The sequence below is a fragment of the Pimephales promelas genome, chromosome 1, assembly GCF_988280905.1.
Source record: "Pimephales promelas chromosome 1, fPimPro1.hap1.1, whole genome shotgun sequence".
In the NCBI taxonomy this organism is placed as follows: Eukaryota; Metazoa; Chordata; class Actinopteri; order Cypriniformes; family Leuciscidae; genus Pimephales; species Pimephales promelas.
This window is the reverse complement of record NC_142769.1, coordinates 34,478,269-34,495,466: the sequence shown is the minus strand read 5'-3', so window position 1 is coordinate 34,495,466 and position 17,198 is coordinate 34,478,269. Positions and strand designations below refer to the sequence as shown.

The 17,198-nt window shown below is 37.7% G+C and overlaps 1 protein-coding gene across 1 annotated transcript in view; it reads right to left on the bottom strand.

The window, feature by feature from the left end:
- Nucleotides 1-2,337: 2,337 nt before the first annotated feature.
- The window catches only part of cd81a (CD81 molecule a), a 30,278-nt gene continuing 15,417 nt past the window's right edge, over nucleotides 2,338-17,198 (bottom strand). The window contains exons 3-8 of the mRNA XM_039657048.2: nucleotides 3,427-3,524; nucleotides 3,119-3,193; nucleotides 2,912-3,031; nucleotides 2,707-2,796; nucleotides 2,535-2,618; nucleotides 2,338-2,418 (exon numbers count right to left, since the gene is read on the bottom strand). Of these exons, the coding sequence (XP_039512982.2) occupies nucleotides 2,356-2,418; nucleotides 2,535-2,618; nucleotides 2,707-2,796; nucleotides 2,912-3,031; nucleotides 3,119-3,193; nucleotides 3,427-3,524 (530 nt within the window). The 3' untranslated portion in view covers nucleotides 2,338-2,355. The remainder of the gene's footprint in view (nucleotides 2,419-2,534; nucleotides 2,619-2,706; nucleotides 2,797-2,911; nucleotides 3,032-3,118; nucleotides 3,194-3,426; nucleotides 3,525-17,198) is intronic.

Genomic DNA, 17,198 nt, shown 5'->3' with positions numbered 1-17,198 from the left:
TTTGATAGTGTTCAAACACCTTGATGTATTTTAACTACGGCAGGTATTTTCATAAACAACTGTTTCACCTTCATATATGTAATAGTCATGCTCGACCTGTCAGGACCCCCTAAAATTCCTACATGCTTCAACAGAAATAATTGCTGAGGTTCTCTCTATTTTTCTGACAAGTACCAGGAAAAAGATATCACAATTAAAGGCATACATTGTCTTTACATAGTCATTAGTATACTATATAGCTGTACAAGACACTTTTTAAGCATATCAGCATAGGCAATATGTGTTAACAGGACAAGGTTGCATAATGTATGAAGTAGCCTAAATCACAAATCTGATGGCATTCATACATCACATCAGGTAGGGGGGGGGGGGGGGGCGCTTCGTATTAGTGCGGTCTAGAAGAATAAGTGCACGATAGACATGTACACGGGCATAGTAAGAGTGTAATCACCAGTAAAAGTGAAACATCTTTGCGCCACCTAGTGAAAATGGCATGGTATTACAGCAACTACATCTGAGATAGAGGTGGCAGTGAAGAGAGCTTGTCCATTCTATAACCATTCAAACCTGTCCATCTCAATTCACTGTCAACATATAGCATACATGTACATTCACACAAACTCACTGGATTTTTCAGTTGAGTGACATTACAGGCACCCACAAGGGAATCGGGCCTAATTTGGAGCCAATTTGTCCCTAGGTAAAGTCCTGATGCTATTATCTGGATGGTACAAGATTTTAGTGATTAAGGGATAGGGGGTTTCATTTATTGATTAAGGCTGTTAGGTATGTACGATCCTCTCCATGGCTGAGATTACTGTAAACTCGACTGAGGCAGTAATCCTTAATGGGTCCAACTCCTTGTATGGGACAACACATTGCACTATAGAACATACTGTAAAAAGATAGTAGATTTTAGTGGGCATCAGGAGCTCTGTGTTTACAGCGTTCTACAGCAAAACGCTGATCTAGGATCAGCTCTTTCGTTCATGTGATTCCACGTGCAAGAAACACAATGATCAGAGATCAGCGCCCTTTCTGCCATTACAGGTTCAATAAAATTCACAGGTTAAGCTCAACAGACAGCATTTGTGGCAAGTTGTTGCCACATAAACTGGCTGCGGCGAGACACTTAAAATGGAAGTGAATGGGGCACATTTCTGGAGAAATCTGAAGCTTGTGTACTTTTATAAAAGCATTAATTTTTCTGTTTAAGTTTTAAAGTAGTTGTTTTTTGTGGTCATTTTGAGGTTTTAGATTTAATTTCTCATGGCAACTAAGTTGTAAAAATTGGATACAACTTTACACAGAAAAAAAATGATGTCAGAATGCATGTTATTTGCGTATTGAGGCAATACGATTGAATATACTACCTAAAATTTTTGCGATTCGGCCACATTCAACCCGTGTCAGTGCTGTAGCCCAGACTGTAGCTGTTTTTGAAGAAAATGAGGTACAGTTAATTTGGAAAAGTGCTGTCTACTAATATTAATTTCTACTGAATCCAGGAAATACATTTAAGCTTTGTTTGCACCAACTGAGCTCTACTGAATAGCATAGTGTAAGAAGCAAACGTAGTGCTCGTCGACTCTGTAATGTTAAGACGAAAATATACTTTCCCTGTCTGCTGGCACGTGTTGCCCGATTATTGTGTCTGCGCGAGTGATTTGAGACAAAGGTCAACCTGATAGAGTGTCACTTTCTCGCTCAACTGTGCGCTAGAAGGAGCAGAACGCGGAAAATTAAGTATATCTGGGTCTTTAAACATGTTTCAATCTTTGCATTCTTACCTCAAATAAGTATTCTGAGTTTCTCTCCCACCTAGCTAACACTGTTTATTTAGTGGTTTCTCAGGAGGAAACGTGTACATACAAGCAGCAGTCTCAAAGAAGAAGATGGACAGGAGTGTTCAATACGAGATTCATGCTTATTCAGCCATACAGGGCTGCAAATATATACAGTTTATACATGTACATACGAAAAGAATGATAGTAATCCATAGCAATAGCAAAACTTAACAGTTAACACACAAAATAAAACTACAAGCAAATAAATGTATCCATCCTTTATGGGATAATGTACTGTGTGTGTGTGTGTGTGTTTATAAGTCTACTGCTTAAGCTACAGATCGTAACTAGTCATCGCCAACTACAGCGTAAACAATAGCAGACTAGTTGTTGTTGGTTCCACTGTTGGTGGTTCAAAAATTGTTCTGAGACTTTAGGAACAGGACAGAGTGACTATATTATAAAACGATGGTAGATACAAAACAAAATAGGAGATGGTAGATATAAAACAAAATTATTATTTTTTTTTTGGCTGATGTTTTTAAAGGACATATCTTGCCCCTGTGTTTCAGTAAACAGGGCTGTTCCTGATACCGCAGCAGAGCACCATGCTGAAGATCATCTCGAAGATCTAGAAAGGAAAAGGGGCACAATAAAAGGTAAAATGTGAAGCAAGCAACATCAAATGATAGTAGAAGGTAACTTGACACACAGGCCCCTATAGAAACACACTCAAGAATCCCTCACCATGATTACAGCAACAACCAGGGCAGCGATGCCAATCAGGTAGATCTTCTTTGAGAATAGCTCTTTGATCTTGGTGTGACAGTTCTGAAAAACCGAGAAAACATTTTTATTATTATTATTATGATTTGGATGAAAATTCTCAAGGGTTTACGGGGGGGGGGGGGGCACTTACCACAGCCGTCAGTTTCATTTCTGCAGTACAGGTTTCTGTCTTCAAAGTTTCAGCAAAACTTAAAATTGATCCTTTGCCACAGCAGTTAAGCTGAAAGCCAGAGATGACACTGATTAGAGATGCGTCTTTACAACATTATCTAGTTTGAGTGAGTCTGTGTTGGCTTGATTATTGTTGTGCTCCTCAGTACACAAGGAATACTTACAGTCTCGTGAAAGACCTTCAAGACAGCAACGACAGCCTTGTGTTGGTCATTTGGAACGAGTGAAGGTGAATTGCCTTTGTCATACACAGAGTCATAGAAAGTGATTACCTCTTTGGAGATCTGAAAGGAAGAAGAAAAAGATTATTACAAAAAATTACAAAAATAAGTAACCGGATGTATATGTTTCAGCTTGACATGAAACCCAACCTTGTCTTTGTGCATGAATCCCCAGATTCCAGCCGCAACCTCACAGGCAAACAGAATTACCAGGCAGGCAAAGAACTGTTGGAGAGAAACAAAAAAGGATGTGTACTGCATATGGGCAAGAGTCTGTTCAAGATCCCAAACTTACTATTCAGTTGAAGGGCTGAAGTTCAGTAAATACTTAGAATAATTTGATAAATGCAAAAAAGTTAAGGGTTTAACAGTCATTCTATTAATATATACTTCCGGTTATTGTTGAGCATCATGTGATTTGAGGAATTTGCTGAGTGGTCACATGATTATTTACTCACTGTTCCGAGAAGACACTGGGATTCCTGTATGGCTCCATAGCAACCAAGAAATCCAACAAACATCATCACAGCACCAACAGCAATCAGGATGTAGATACCTACAAAACGAAAAGCATGTGTGTTTTCGTAAAGGATTATCTACGATCCTTAAACAAACAAACAAACAAACAAAATTTAGATCACAGAGGGAGCCATGAAGCTCAGTTGTTTAGATGCTTTATCTGGACAGCCAAACTAGATTTGAAAAGTCATCCAATCAAAATAGTCGAGGATGCATTACTTCCTCGTGACCAGCAGGAGGCACTGTGTGTTCACTTTGATAGGGTGGTAAATTTACTTGAAGGAGAAGGAAAACTGCAGGACATTTGGAAGTCATACTACTGTAAGAGGCCCAAATTAACTTTTTGTTTCCATTCCCTCATTCACATAAAAAAAGGAGAAAAAAAAAGCCTTCAGTTAATAGCAAATCAGGGTTCTTATGTAACATGACGTGCACTGCAAGAAGGCAAGAAAAAAAATAATAATAAAAAGAGCTTTGGAGTTAAAGATTCAACAGTTTTGAAAGAAAGAAAGAAAGAAAGAACTCTTTTTTTCCAGTGTTTACGGTTAGTAACACAGGCTCAGTGATAACTGCTGTAACCATAGCAACCCCAGTAAGCCTTGGGGCACAGCAGCAGTGTTTGCATGGATGTTCAAATGGCAGAGAATAGAGGGGCAGAGAAAGAGAGAAAAATAACCTCTCTCTCTTAAGAAACAATCAGCCACACACAAACTGAAATAGTTGTGACTCAGCATGCAGAATACATCAGGGTTCAAATGACAAATACAACTTTAACAGATTAAGCAGAAATAGCTCATTAAAGTCTGCATGAAATCAAAAGTAACTTGGATCCACAGGAAAGAAATGACCTTGCAATCTGGTCAAAATCCGAAATTATGTCAGATCTTGTCATCGTGTCAATCACTTCATGCCAGGACATTCAGCACACTATTTCTTTCTCTCTGTACACTGTAAAAAGTGATCAGCTGACATAACTTGGAATGAAAAAAAGTGCTAAAATCCATTGCCTTAAAATTAAGTAAATAAACCATTTAAAATTAAAAGTTAAGTTATGTGAACTTATGTGGGCAGTTGTGGCCTAATGGTTAGAGTCGAGCCTGTAACTTGAAGGTCTTTTTCAAATTCAGTAGATTCTGTGCTACCAGTCCCCCCTCTCATCCTCCAGCCATACAGACACGCCCAGGGCACTTCTAGCTCTAATGCAGCTAAATGAATCTCCAGAGCATAATTAAATTAAGTTTTTAAAATGTCTAAATCTCCTGCATTTAGCAAATGTGCTCATTCCCCTGCAAGAGAATAAAAAAAAAAAAATCAAATCAATGCATTTTTGGGTGGTCCGGGAGGGGACTGACTGAGTCCTGGTTCCATTTACTTAATTGCAGTGGGTACGGAGCTAAAGGAATCGCCACCAGGCCATTTTTCAGCGTGACAGGTCTGAGTGGAGCGATACGATGTGACTAGCCTACTGAAAAGCTGCACAATACACTCCAACTCTCCCTCTGTCACACTTTCACTTTCTCTTTAAACAACCCTCTTTCAATTTTGATTCTGATGTCTTTGGATGTCCATCTCCAATTACCAAGTCCACAACTACTGCACTACTGACTAGCTGTAAAGAGCGTAATTACTTTACGAGAATTTCTTGTATAGTCCAAATAACTGATGTGATAGATAAGAATTTAAGGATAGTTCTATGCATTTGCTTAGCTGCAGGTGCTTCCTGTAGGGAATGTCTTACGACACAATACAATGAAGAGACCCCAAATAATCCTGGATTGAGGCTCTGACTCTGCTGTCTGCATCTCTGTCTGAGTATATGCGAGTCTCTGTAAGAGCGTCTGAATTTATGTGTGAGCGCAAAGAAAGTTGCCAAATGCAGCAGCAATTTTCGTTTATTCTAAGAGCAGACGCCTGGCTCTCGGCCAGTGAGAGACAGTGAAGTGAAGGACAGAAAAAAAAGAGAATGAGAGAGAGAGAGCACGAGGAAATGAGCACGCAAAAAAAAAAAGGGTGAGAGAGAGAGAGCACGAGGAAATGAGCACGCAAAAAAAAAAAGGGTAAGGAAGACGGTGGACAAAATAATTCTGATAAGAATGAGACAAAGGTAGTAGGAGTGGACAGGGTTAAAAGTGCAGTTAAAATACAGTAATTTCAACAGGAATCCACAGAATTTCTCTTGAGAGTGGAACATTTCCTAACACTGATTTGCGACAGTTTGTCAAGCGGATTCACCACATTAACCAGATGCTTGGTTTGTAATTGAATTCATACAACGCTAAGATAAAATGCACCTTTTTTTGCCAGCAAAATTTTGCAGAAATTCACACAATCGGGAATATAGTGTGAGCACAACATTTCTCAATGCAGATTCTGCAAGGGATTCAAGTTGGTAGGACAGATTTGCCATATTGAACAGATCTCTCCCTGGTTTGAAAGTGATTTTTGTGTGAGCTGTACTTCATACATCAGCTCACTATTGACAAGACGCAATTTACTTTTTTGGTCCACAAAATTTCGCTAATGTGACTGCACCTTAAGGGAGAAAAAGGAATAGGAAAGTCAGTGCACACGCTGCAAACGTTAAGCACAAACATATGATGCCAGAGTTCAGAGTTGAACCACAATGAAAGTAATGGGGAGTGGAAAAGCTGCAGAGAAAGAGAGAGAGGGGGGTGCCATGTTCTCAGACAACAGGCGGAGCTGTAGTGGAGGAGGGGTGCTGGGATGTGTGAGCAGATTTTTCCTTTCGTTTTTTTCCTCTAGAGACTGTTTTCTGTAACTTGTGTCCTTTAAACGCACAACATTTTTTGAAAGTTCACATATGCACATTTGATTTGGTTTCTTGTGCCTGCATAATAAAGCAACATGGTAACCTGTGTTGTATTACAAATGTATTCAATGTTTAATTTGGGTTCCAATAATATAGAATATAAACTGAGAAAGTTATGTACATTGTGTTTTACATTTTAAGGTTATGATGATGATGTTATGCATGAGAGTTCTGCCAATCGTATTCTCTTTGTAAGTTAAATGAATCAGATTACTGAGACACTTTGTCTTTAATGGCTCTGTGAGCCACTGGCTCAGTCGTTGAATATTTAGGCTGATTGGATAATCATCAAGATATGTGAATGAGACTGTTATGCTGATGAGATTAGGACTGGAGAAATGGACTCCTGTACTTCATTTACATGACACCACTATGTAATCCCACCCCCTTGAAATGTATATAAACTACAATGTAAGATTCCCTCAGACTAGACATGATGACTGCAGGTACTGTGTTCTCAATAAAGAATCCTACAACCAAGTCTCCTCTTTAGTTTCCTAGACTTCAGAAGAAAATGTTCACATGTACAACATAACTGTTACCTATTAGTAGCTGTTTCTACCTCACCTAAGCCTTACTTTATTTATTTATTTATTTATTTATTTTTGGTTTAGCCTAATATATTCAGGTTGATTTAGTGATGTTAAATAACATTTTTGACTTGGGAATAAAAACTAAACAATAATTTAGATGTTGCCACATTAAGCACAGACACCAGCCTCTTTCTCTATTTTTGATCCTTTGCATTAATCTTGAATGGGCTATATGCACGCATAAGTTCCGCATTTGACGTAAGGATGCTCGTCCATTTCCGGTTGTGTAGATTAAAGCGGAGGAAAACCGGAGAAAACGGGATTATGGCAGAGTCTTCAATATTTACTGTCCTCCCGTCTTTGAAACGAAACGTACATACGTTTAGATGTAATTTTATATATAGTTATGTTTATTTAATATAATTTTAAAAAGAAGCATAAACACAACGAGGGGTGTCTGTTTTATCTGTTTTTGTGACTAACGTTTCTTTAGTATAACCATGGAGTATAAAATTCAATATAAATTCTCGATATTGCATTGGACTCTATGATCGGCGGAAGTTATCGAGCATCCCTAATGCTTCACCAGAAATAACGCCGTGCATAGAGCCCATTGTGCAATTTATCATCTAGCCTACATTTCAACAAAAGTACATTTCACTTTTTTTTGTGTCAGAAAAAAACAATTATTTAATATTACTGAATCAACTTAAATACATCAAGTGATGTATCAAAATGATTGTGATCTTAAAGGTAAAAGACTGCTACAGTGAAAAACTGTTAATTGGTTAACAGTTTCCTATATACGGCAAATTACTTTGATAGATCTAAATGGTACATTTAATGTAATTTTACTGTAAAATACTGTTAAATGTGCATTCCCTCGATTCCCTGCTTCACATAGGTTTTATGTTACATTTAATGTTGTTAAATTAATGTTTATTGCATTTTTTTAATTTTAATTTTTATCATAATAGTTACTATGATGGTGTTTAACCCCCTGGGGACCAAGGTGTATTACAGTATTTGGGGTCCTTGAGATGTTCTGACATGCCCTGACATTGGTACTTTTTCAGTTGCTTATAAACATATTAATGGCACAGGTGAAATTACAAGTACACTATATTTAGCACAAACAGGGCTACCATAATATGTGAGCAACCTGTATGTACATGTTTGTTTTTTTGAGAGAATATTGTTTGTGCGTGGTTATTGAAAAAATTTAAAATGAAAGTTTCTGAAATAAGGCCACAAAAAAACATGAGAAATATGCATCCACAAGACTTTTGACTAATGAGTGTTTTGGCCTAGAGTTTTTTCTTCACAATGATCTGAAAATCATCCTCCTAATCGTTCAAATAAAACTGTGAATTGGGTCATATTGTGAAAAACATTTTTTGTTTGCCAAGGTAATATGCGAATGAGCATGAACAGGCCAGCCCTTATCATGTATAATTAGGTGATTCTCACCTGAGAGAGACAAGGATAATAATATATGATATATATATATATATATCAAATAAAATCAAAATATAAATGAAAGTCAAAAACCCATTTTTAGTCATACCTGGAAACAATTATGGTAAAATAGGTTATATGGGCAATGGGCTTTATGCACATCTTCACTACTTCCTGAACTTAAGCCAGCTCCTTGTTTCCTGTCTGCCATTTTTGGCAAAATTGATTTATCAATTTGGCCAATAATGGCAGACAGGAAACAAGGAGCTGGCTTAAGTTCAGGAAGTAGTGCAGCTGGGCATAAAGCCCATTGTATAGAATTGGTTCAAAGTTACTTTGGAAACATCTTGAAAAGAAAATTATTTTTCCATATAAAGTAAAAGTAGGCCATTTAAATTTTATAATACATATTTCAAAGTTAAGGATTCATTATTTTGATATGTGTATTGCATTAGCTTGCATTGGATAACAGTTCATTAGTTTATTTTTGACAAAACATACTATATATTTAACATATGAGCAGAAACTGTCTAACTAAAGCTTATTTGATGTCTATTTTATAGTAAAAACTTTATAATCTATTGTGAATGTAACAGCAGGCTATGCATCTGTGTGTTCGTTCATTCACACACCCGATTAAGATTTAAACAGTCTTTTTGGTTTTACAGATCAGTACAAATCTAGTCTATATAGTCTTACTAATAATGTAGGAGCAAAAGTGAATGAACACAGCGTGTGACTGTCTGTTGCTTTTTTATATAAATTACTTAGTTTTAGAGAAGAGAATTTCAGCTTCACAAAAAGAAATCTTTCGTGTCTATGTGACAAGTATTTAATGAGTTACAGTTCAGGTTATGTTCAGTTAAGGTAAGTTTGGCGGTAAAGTTCTAGCAACCACAGCTGTCGTTTTTTTTACCGTAAAAAATTATGGGTTTTTTTTAAAACGTAAAAATCAAAAAAATGTTAAAATGCCGGATCAAGTGTAAAAGGTCCTTGAGGAAAAAACTGCATGTAAGCACTTTTTAAGGTGTAGAATGTGGCTAGTGTTATTCTGGAAGTACCCATTGTTGATTATCTAAGAATAATGACTTCCTTTTCCTGTTTTCCCCAGTCTCAAACATCACCATTCACTCAAAGATGTGATATCAAGACCTTTGTGTTCCCAATCTCATCTCTGACTGATTTCAAGATGCACACGCTCACTCTTCATCTTGGTTCCTAAAAGCTTATTTTAAAGGGAAAATTAAGCAGTGAATCAAGTTTACATGATTTACAAGATGGATTTCCAATATAATCAACAATTATATAAGAAACATTACAAATGTAAACATTTAGAAGAAAAAAAAGAAAAACTTTATATCTTTCGCCGCCAGGGCACCGCCATTGTGCAGGTGACGTCACGGGGTTGGTTGGCTCAAGTTTAACAGGCCCTGGCCACTGAAAATCGCGACATCAAACTGTGTTTACACCAGTGTTTTGACCGCGAACGACTAATGTTATGTACAGTTATTAGACAAAAAGACGACGTCTCACGTTATATGTTGACAAACGGCACATACAAACATTGTTCGCGATGTCTGCCGTTATATTCCCGTTTCGTCAACAACATGTAAGTTAGCATGTATTTGTTAAAGGGGAAATGAAACGTCCTTGTTTTCGCACTGGTAAGTTAGTGTTAGTAGCTACAGCCTACATACTAGGAAAAAGCGTCTCCGCTCTGACATCCTTCAGGGAAAGCATCGCCGCTTCCACACGCCTAACTCCCGGCACAGCATGGTAAACGTGCGCGCCGGTGATGAAGAATTGACCACGCAATACATGCTCAAGATCAACCTCTTGACAACAGATGGACTCTGACACGGAGGGCATCGCAGTAACATTACAACAGCCACACTGACACATGGTAAGTTAGCGTTGCAAACCCGCTCTTCGCCCCAAACCACCACCGGCTGTTCTACACAGCAACGTAACTTACATGTTGTTGACGAGACGGGAATATCTGATGGCAGACATCGCGAACAATGTTTCTATGTGCAGTTTGTCAACATATAACATTAAACGTCATCTTTTTGTCTAATATCTGTACCTAACATTAGTCGTTTGCGGTCAAAACACTGGTGTAAACACAGTTTGATGTCGCGATTTTCAATGCCCAGAGCCTGTTAAACTTGAGCCAACCAACCCCGTGACGTCAACTGAACAATGGCGGCGCCCTGGCGGCGAAAGATACAAAGTTTTTTCTTTTTTTCTTCTAAATGTTTAGATTTGTAATGTTTCTTACATAATTGTTGATTATATTGGAAATCCATCTTGTAAATCATGTAAACTTGATTCACTGCTTCATTTCCCCGTTAAGACACTGATTTTCTATCTTTGATAGTATGGGATCAACGAACTATGAAAGAAAGTACAGTGATAGAGAAAAGAGAGAGTCGGAAAAATCTGGGATAGGACTCTTCTTTCACAAACGAAAAAACAAACCTTGTTTTAGCAAGCCAGGAATTAACAGCCCAAACATTGCTCTTTAAGATGTGCCACTCAAATTTGAAGAAACTAGAGAAATCGCAGACAGAAAACAATGAAAAACACAAAAGGCCATGTCACAATAGTTCAAGGTCACTTCCTCAGAAGGAAGTGTAATGTTTGGTCAGCTAAGAAACACAGTTTGACCTTTAAAATACAGCAAATTAAGCCATTCTTACAGAAAAGCAAAACAATACTCATTTGAAATACATTTTTGGCCAGTAAGCCAGAAAAGAACTGGAGATAAGTATACAAATGCATGTCTCCAGCCGTCTGTTAAGCAAGAGCTTAGCGGAACAAATTGCATTAGTTTTGCATTCCAAGGAAGCATATACAACACTTGACTGCTTTTGAAGAAGAAGAAAACAAACTAACATTAATGTATTATGTTTTTCCATTTATGCAAATGTGATAGTGATTTTCATGCTATAATATTTGTACACTGTAAAAAAAAAAAAACAACTTACATTATTAACACTAAAATGAAATGAGCTAATATTACATTACAATTACTAGAAGTAGCAGGATTGCTTAAGATGCATCTCAGTAAGGTCTGAAGATTGTTTATTTTTCTCATCAACTCTTCACAAAGTGCTTCAACCTGGCAACCAGAAATTAATTTGTACAATTGAATAGGCTTTCAGTAGAGCATAAATCCACATCAGTTCTGTGGTCCAAATGACTCAAGATTATGAGCTGCAAAGCTAATGCTGAGTACTGATGGATTGTGAGAGTGATTGCAATCATAGTAACAGGAAGCCATTTGTGGTAACTAAATATAAATGAATTCTAGTTATTGACTGAAAAAAAAAACATTTTAGCTAAGTGTCTCATTAGGCCTGCTAACACTGGTGTGCTATAGGTTAATGCAAAAGGGTGGAGACTTTACAAGTAAGAACATTCAACTAATAATGTTAAAGGTGCAATGTGTAAAAAAGTTGAGTATCTATTAACAGAAATGCAATATGACATCCATAACTATGTTTTCAGTGGTGTATAAAGAACTTACTTAATTAACCGTAATGTTTTTATTACCTTAGAATGAGACATTAATAGCTCCATAACCGCGGGAATCCCCTTCTATGAAGGTCGCCATGTTGTGACGTCATATTCCTACCGTAGCCGAACGCGAACAAACAGCGCTACAGAACGCGTTTCATCACTACCTTGAAAGAGAAGTAGCGGAAAGCTGGAAGCTAGCCTTACACTCCGTGAGTAGTGACTTTTCCCTTGTGAGTAGGGTTGGGTATCGTTTGAATTTGAACGATTCTGATTCCGATTCCGATTCCTTGTTTCGATTCTGGTTCCTAACGATTCTCGATTCCGATTCTTTTAAGAGGCAGGGTCAAAAAAGTTTAGCTAACCTTGCTAACCAACGGTCTTTCGGAAGGAAATAATCCTTTCTGAAGGAAATACTCCTTCTGTCACAAATACTCCTTTTGTCACAAATTTTGCATTATGCCGAGATTTCGTTATTTTTAGAAAAGTGAAGCCACACTTTGGACCGCCGACGTAAGCTACTCATGTTCGACTCGCGCGGTTATGCCAACACTTCCGGTAGACGCTTCTTAGTTGGTGTTGTTCAGCGGTTTCTTCTTCCGCTCGGCGGACTGTGAATATCGAAACTAGGAATCGAAATTTTAACTTTTGAACGATTCCGGGAAAAACTAAAAGTTAGTCCCGGTTCCAATCGATACTCGATTCTCGATACCCAACCCTACTTGTGAGTGGTGTAAAATATGTAGTTGGGATTGTTTCATGTAACTTAGTTCTCCCTCGCTGTGTTATGGGTTTGTTATGTTGGGGATAGATGTGCTGTTACGTTCGTGAGACAGCTGATGATTAGTATTCATGTCATTGACCGTAAAACAGTACATTACAGGAATCACTAACCCGTCGATAGAGACTTTTAGATCACTAAAGTCGATCACGAAGAGTTTTCAAAATCAGAGAAAAAAGCCTATTGTGTGTAGTAAATAGTATCTATGGGATGCGGAGATGACATGATTGTAACAGCGCGCGCACTTCCGACCTTTGGACTCATGCGATGCGGACGCGTCCCAGCTCAGCCACAGTAACAGCTCATATTAGCCAGCTAAACTATTACTACCCTGTTAGAAAAAATATATAGCTGCTCCCTCGCTGTATTATGGGTTTGCTACAGTATGTGGGGAGAAATGTGCTGCTGGTTACGTTTGTGAGACAATCAGCTGATTAATATTATTATATTAAATTATATATTAAAACCCTTGATCCTCACCTGACTATGGCTTTGTAAACAGTATTCATGATGTGGTTTATAATGGACTGTGGTACAGAAACAGTGACAATGTTACACGCTCTTGGCTTACTCTGGCTATTCTCTGCTGTCTCAGCCGACGAGATGTTTGTCCCGTTTTAGCAACCGTAGCTTCTTCGAAAGGGAGGGGTGAGCAGTGGGCTGAGCCCTTAGTGCAAACCTGGTGCAAACTCGCAACCGAACCACTAGATGTCGCTAAAAATCACACATTGCTCCTTTAAGTAAACTTTCAGTATCATGTTGGTCAACAAGGTTTCTTTGTGTAATTCCTGCAGTGGTACTTGACTTTTTCTTTCAGACTGACAGCTCTCATAGGGATCTCCATGGGAAGTTTTTATTAGATTTCCATTGAGTTCATAGTTTGTGTGTCTGATATTGGTCAAAAAATACATTGTCTTTAGCCACAATCAGCTTGTGGTTGGGTGGGGTTGGCCACTGTAAAGGAGGAACAAATAAGACATTCATTCATTCATTCATTCATTTTGTTTTCTTTACTAAAAGGAATATGTGGGGATTTCTCTGGTGAATTAATCAAAAAACATCCTTTCTGGAAAAAATGACCCAATAAACAAAAAAATAATTGACATGAGATTCTGTTATATACAATTACAAACCTTTCTGTGGGTTTACCCTACAGATTAGATAAGTGGTTAGTGGTATAAAGTTCAGCAAAGTTCAGTGATGACTGCTATGAGACTTTTAACCTGACATTTAGTAAAGTAAAAAAAAGAAAAGAAAAAAAGAGAAGAGCCATAAATAACGCCTCTGAACATACTGCTACAAGTCACCAATGATGCATTCAAACTGATCTTGCATTTACACACTTGTCAAATTTACATTTACATTTATTCATTTAGCTGACGCTTCTCCAAAGTGACTTACAATTGCTATATATGTAGGGTTGGGTTGGGTTTTATCCGATACCAGTACCTACTCGGTATTTTTTAAAACGGTTCCGGTGCCTTAACGGTTCTTGAAACGGTACTTAAGAAAACGAAACCGCACACACTTTGTCAAAAAAAATAAAAAATAATACTCCTTTATTTACAGGGCCAAACTGGACACAATATTAACTTACAATATAAATACAAGTAACATATGGTAATAATAAATAAACCAATATAAAATAAAAGTTCATATTTACATAATATCAAATAAAACAATATTATATTAAACAATGTAATTATACTGGAGATTAATAGAGATTACTACCAGGGTAATCTAATATCGACATGGCTACAGGTTTCCATGTTCTGTCTGCTTTAACTAGTCATGTAGGCTAAATTATCTTGCCATTTACTAGTTAAGCTCTTAGCCAGTTTGATATTTCGTTCCCACTGAGTCTTATACGCAGTTTTGAGTATATGAAAGAGAACGTCTCTGTGTAACCCATGTTCTCTGAATAGGGAACGAGACGCTGCGTTCGCTGGCAAATATCTCGCGCTGCCGACAAGCTTCCTTTTTCGGCAGAGAACTCTGAGGAGCAGATGATGCGCGCGCTAATATAATATGACGACGTGAGCGTCAACGCGGCGCGAATGGTGATTCTTCTATATCCATAGACAATCGTTATTCTGACGAGTAATTTTACACGTGAAATGCAGCCAACCATTTCACATGTACATTTCACGTGCTTAATCTCCTCTCTATCCAACGCTATCTCACGACCAATTCGTACGAATTCGACGCATGATTAAAAAGTGGCTAATTCGTACTAATTCGTACGACCTCACTCGTACTAATTCGTACGATTTGTCTAAACCCACGTGATGGTTAGGTTTAGGGGCGGGGTAAGGGGTAGGTCATTCGTACGAATTCATACGAATTGGCCAATTTGTAAAATATGTACGATTTAGCAAAATCGTATTAATTCGTACGAGTGAGGTCGTATGAATTGTTACGAATTAGCCACTTTTTAATCATTCGTCGAATTCGTACGACTTGGTCGTTGAGATCGGGTTGTCTCTATCAGCAGACGTTCCGGGAGTCTCCCGCATAATTTAGAAGTAAGCTATTTTCTCTACAGTTTTTGACCCACTCTTTTAAACACTCAGTTTTGATAGGTGTGCTGCATTCAAGACTTGGAAGTAAATGCCCACTGCTATGATTGGGTAACAGATTTGCATATTGACATCATTTTCAAAGTCCCTGCCATTACATGTGTAGAATTGTTTCGAAAAATTTCATTGTTGAATTAAGGAATATATTGATTTTTTTTTTTTGTTAAATTTTAGTCTAAATTATGGTGCTCTTGTTCAATTGCGCTTCATCTGTTTGACGCGTATGCGCGTGGCGGCCCTCATTCAGTGAAGTCTATGGAGGTTAGAGGGGACACATCCACTCCTGAATATATTGAAAATCTCGATTCATTGATTTTTTTAATATCTGAAACATTTACAGTAAACGTTTACAGTAAAACAGTAATATAATGAGATATTATTATAATTGAAAATGATTTACTTTATTTTCTCTATTACTTAAATTACTTAATTGTTTTAATATATTTTACAATGTAATCTATTCTAATATGATGTTTTGTTGCTTAAGCAACATTTTTTTTATTTTCAAATGTTGAAAATGCTGTTTAAATGCTATTTGTTGTGGAAACTATAGCATTTTCAGGATTCTATGATGAATAGAAAGTTAAAAACAAAATGTATCTTACTGACCCCAATCTTTTGAATGATAGTGTACTTCACTTACAGTATGTACTGCTTGAGTGATCAAAAACAGGTCTGGGACAGCAGAAAAATTCTTATTGCTAAACTTTATGATTAATTGGCAATTTTGTGAACAAGAGCTAAGACAGCAAGAAGATGCACTGGCACTTAAGTCATATTTGTTCAAGTCGTGAATCCAGACTTATTGAAACTGTGTTGTTTCAGTACAGCAGCAGCCACTCATCTAATTTTGTTGCTATGGATACATCCCTCCCCTGCCAATATGGAATAATTGAGTCACCCAGACCAGCTCCATTCCCCTAACACTCAGCAGCAGGCATTTTCATGGAATGGCTGAGCTGACCACACACCACCATGAGGTTACACAATGGCTGATGGGAATTCCTCAAGTAAAGATAAGTGAAGGAAAAGCACCTCAAATCTGTGTACAACAAAAAAGATGACGAATCTTGGATATTTTTAGTCATTTGAGTTTGTGTTCAGCTACAGTATATCACATCCTGATGCCACTTCTAGAACATAATGTATTAGTAAATATCACAACAATGATTTATGGAATTTAATAATTTACTTGCTATTTAATATTTATGAGTGCTTCTTTAATCGCATTCTATTTTGTAGCCATGAGACGAAGTGATGACTTTTAAAGAGACTATTAAGCAACCACAATCCTTCTATTCAGAACAAAAAGCTTCCTCACCTGGAGCCGTCCAATGCTCTTTCTCTGATGGACTTGAGCTCTTGTTGTGTTCTCTCACATTACACTCCATAAAGAGAAAGGCAGGGTGTATAGAGATTCTGGCTGCAGGCCATTTCCTCGCATTAAGATGTTGAGAGCTGTAATGTTTCATCTGCAGCTCCTTACATGGCACTTTCCAAAAGATCACAGTATACTCATTCTGTTTCAGCTTGGGATCCAAAACGCATTCTGTCATTCATCACTTGTATTGCGTCATTCCCTTAAATCTCTAATTCTGCCAAATGCATATTTGCTGGTTCTCTGGCTTTGCATTCAGATCTGCTAACTGACAGAAATAAGCTGCTCTGTTTTTTTTTTTCCCCTGACGGGATTCTTTATTAGGTTACCATGTGCTTGGATGCCACAAATCTGAGTTTCACCTCTCGCCTTTATGACCATCCCCTACCCGCTAACCACTGCCACTCCCATCGTGCCTGAGCCATGTGTGATCGTCCAGTCAAGCCCTCAGCTGTTCCCAGAAATCAGGCAGGCCACCCGCTGACATTTTATAATAGTGGTTGTATACCACTGAAGCGCGGGACCTTGATGGTCAAAAGGTTCAGGCCTTTTTCGTTTTTTGCCTAGGGGTGAAATGGAGTTTGAAATACCTGCGCAGTAATATACTGTCAGCAACCAACGGTTGTTCAA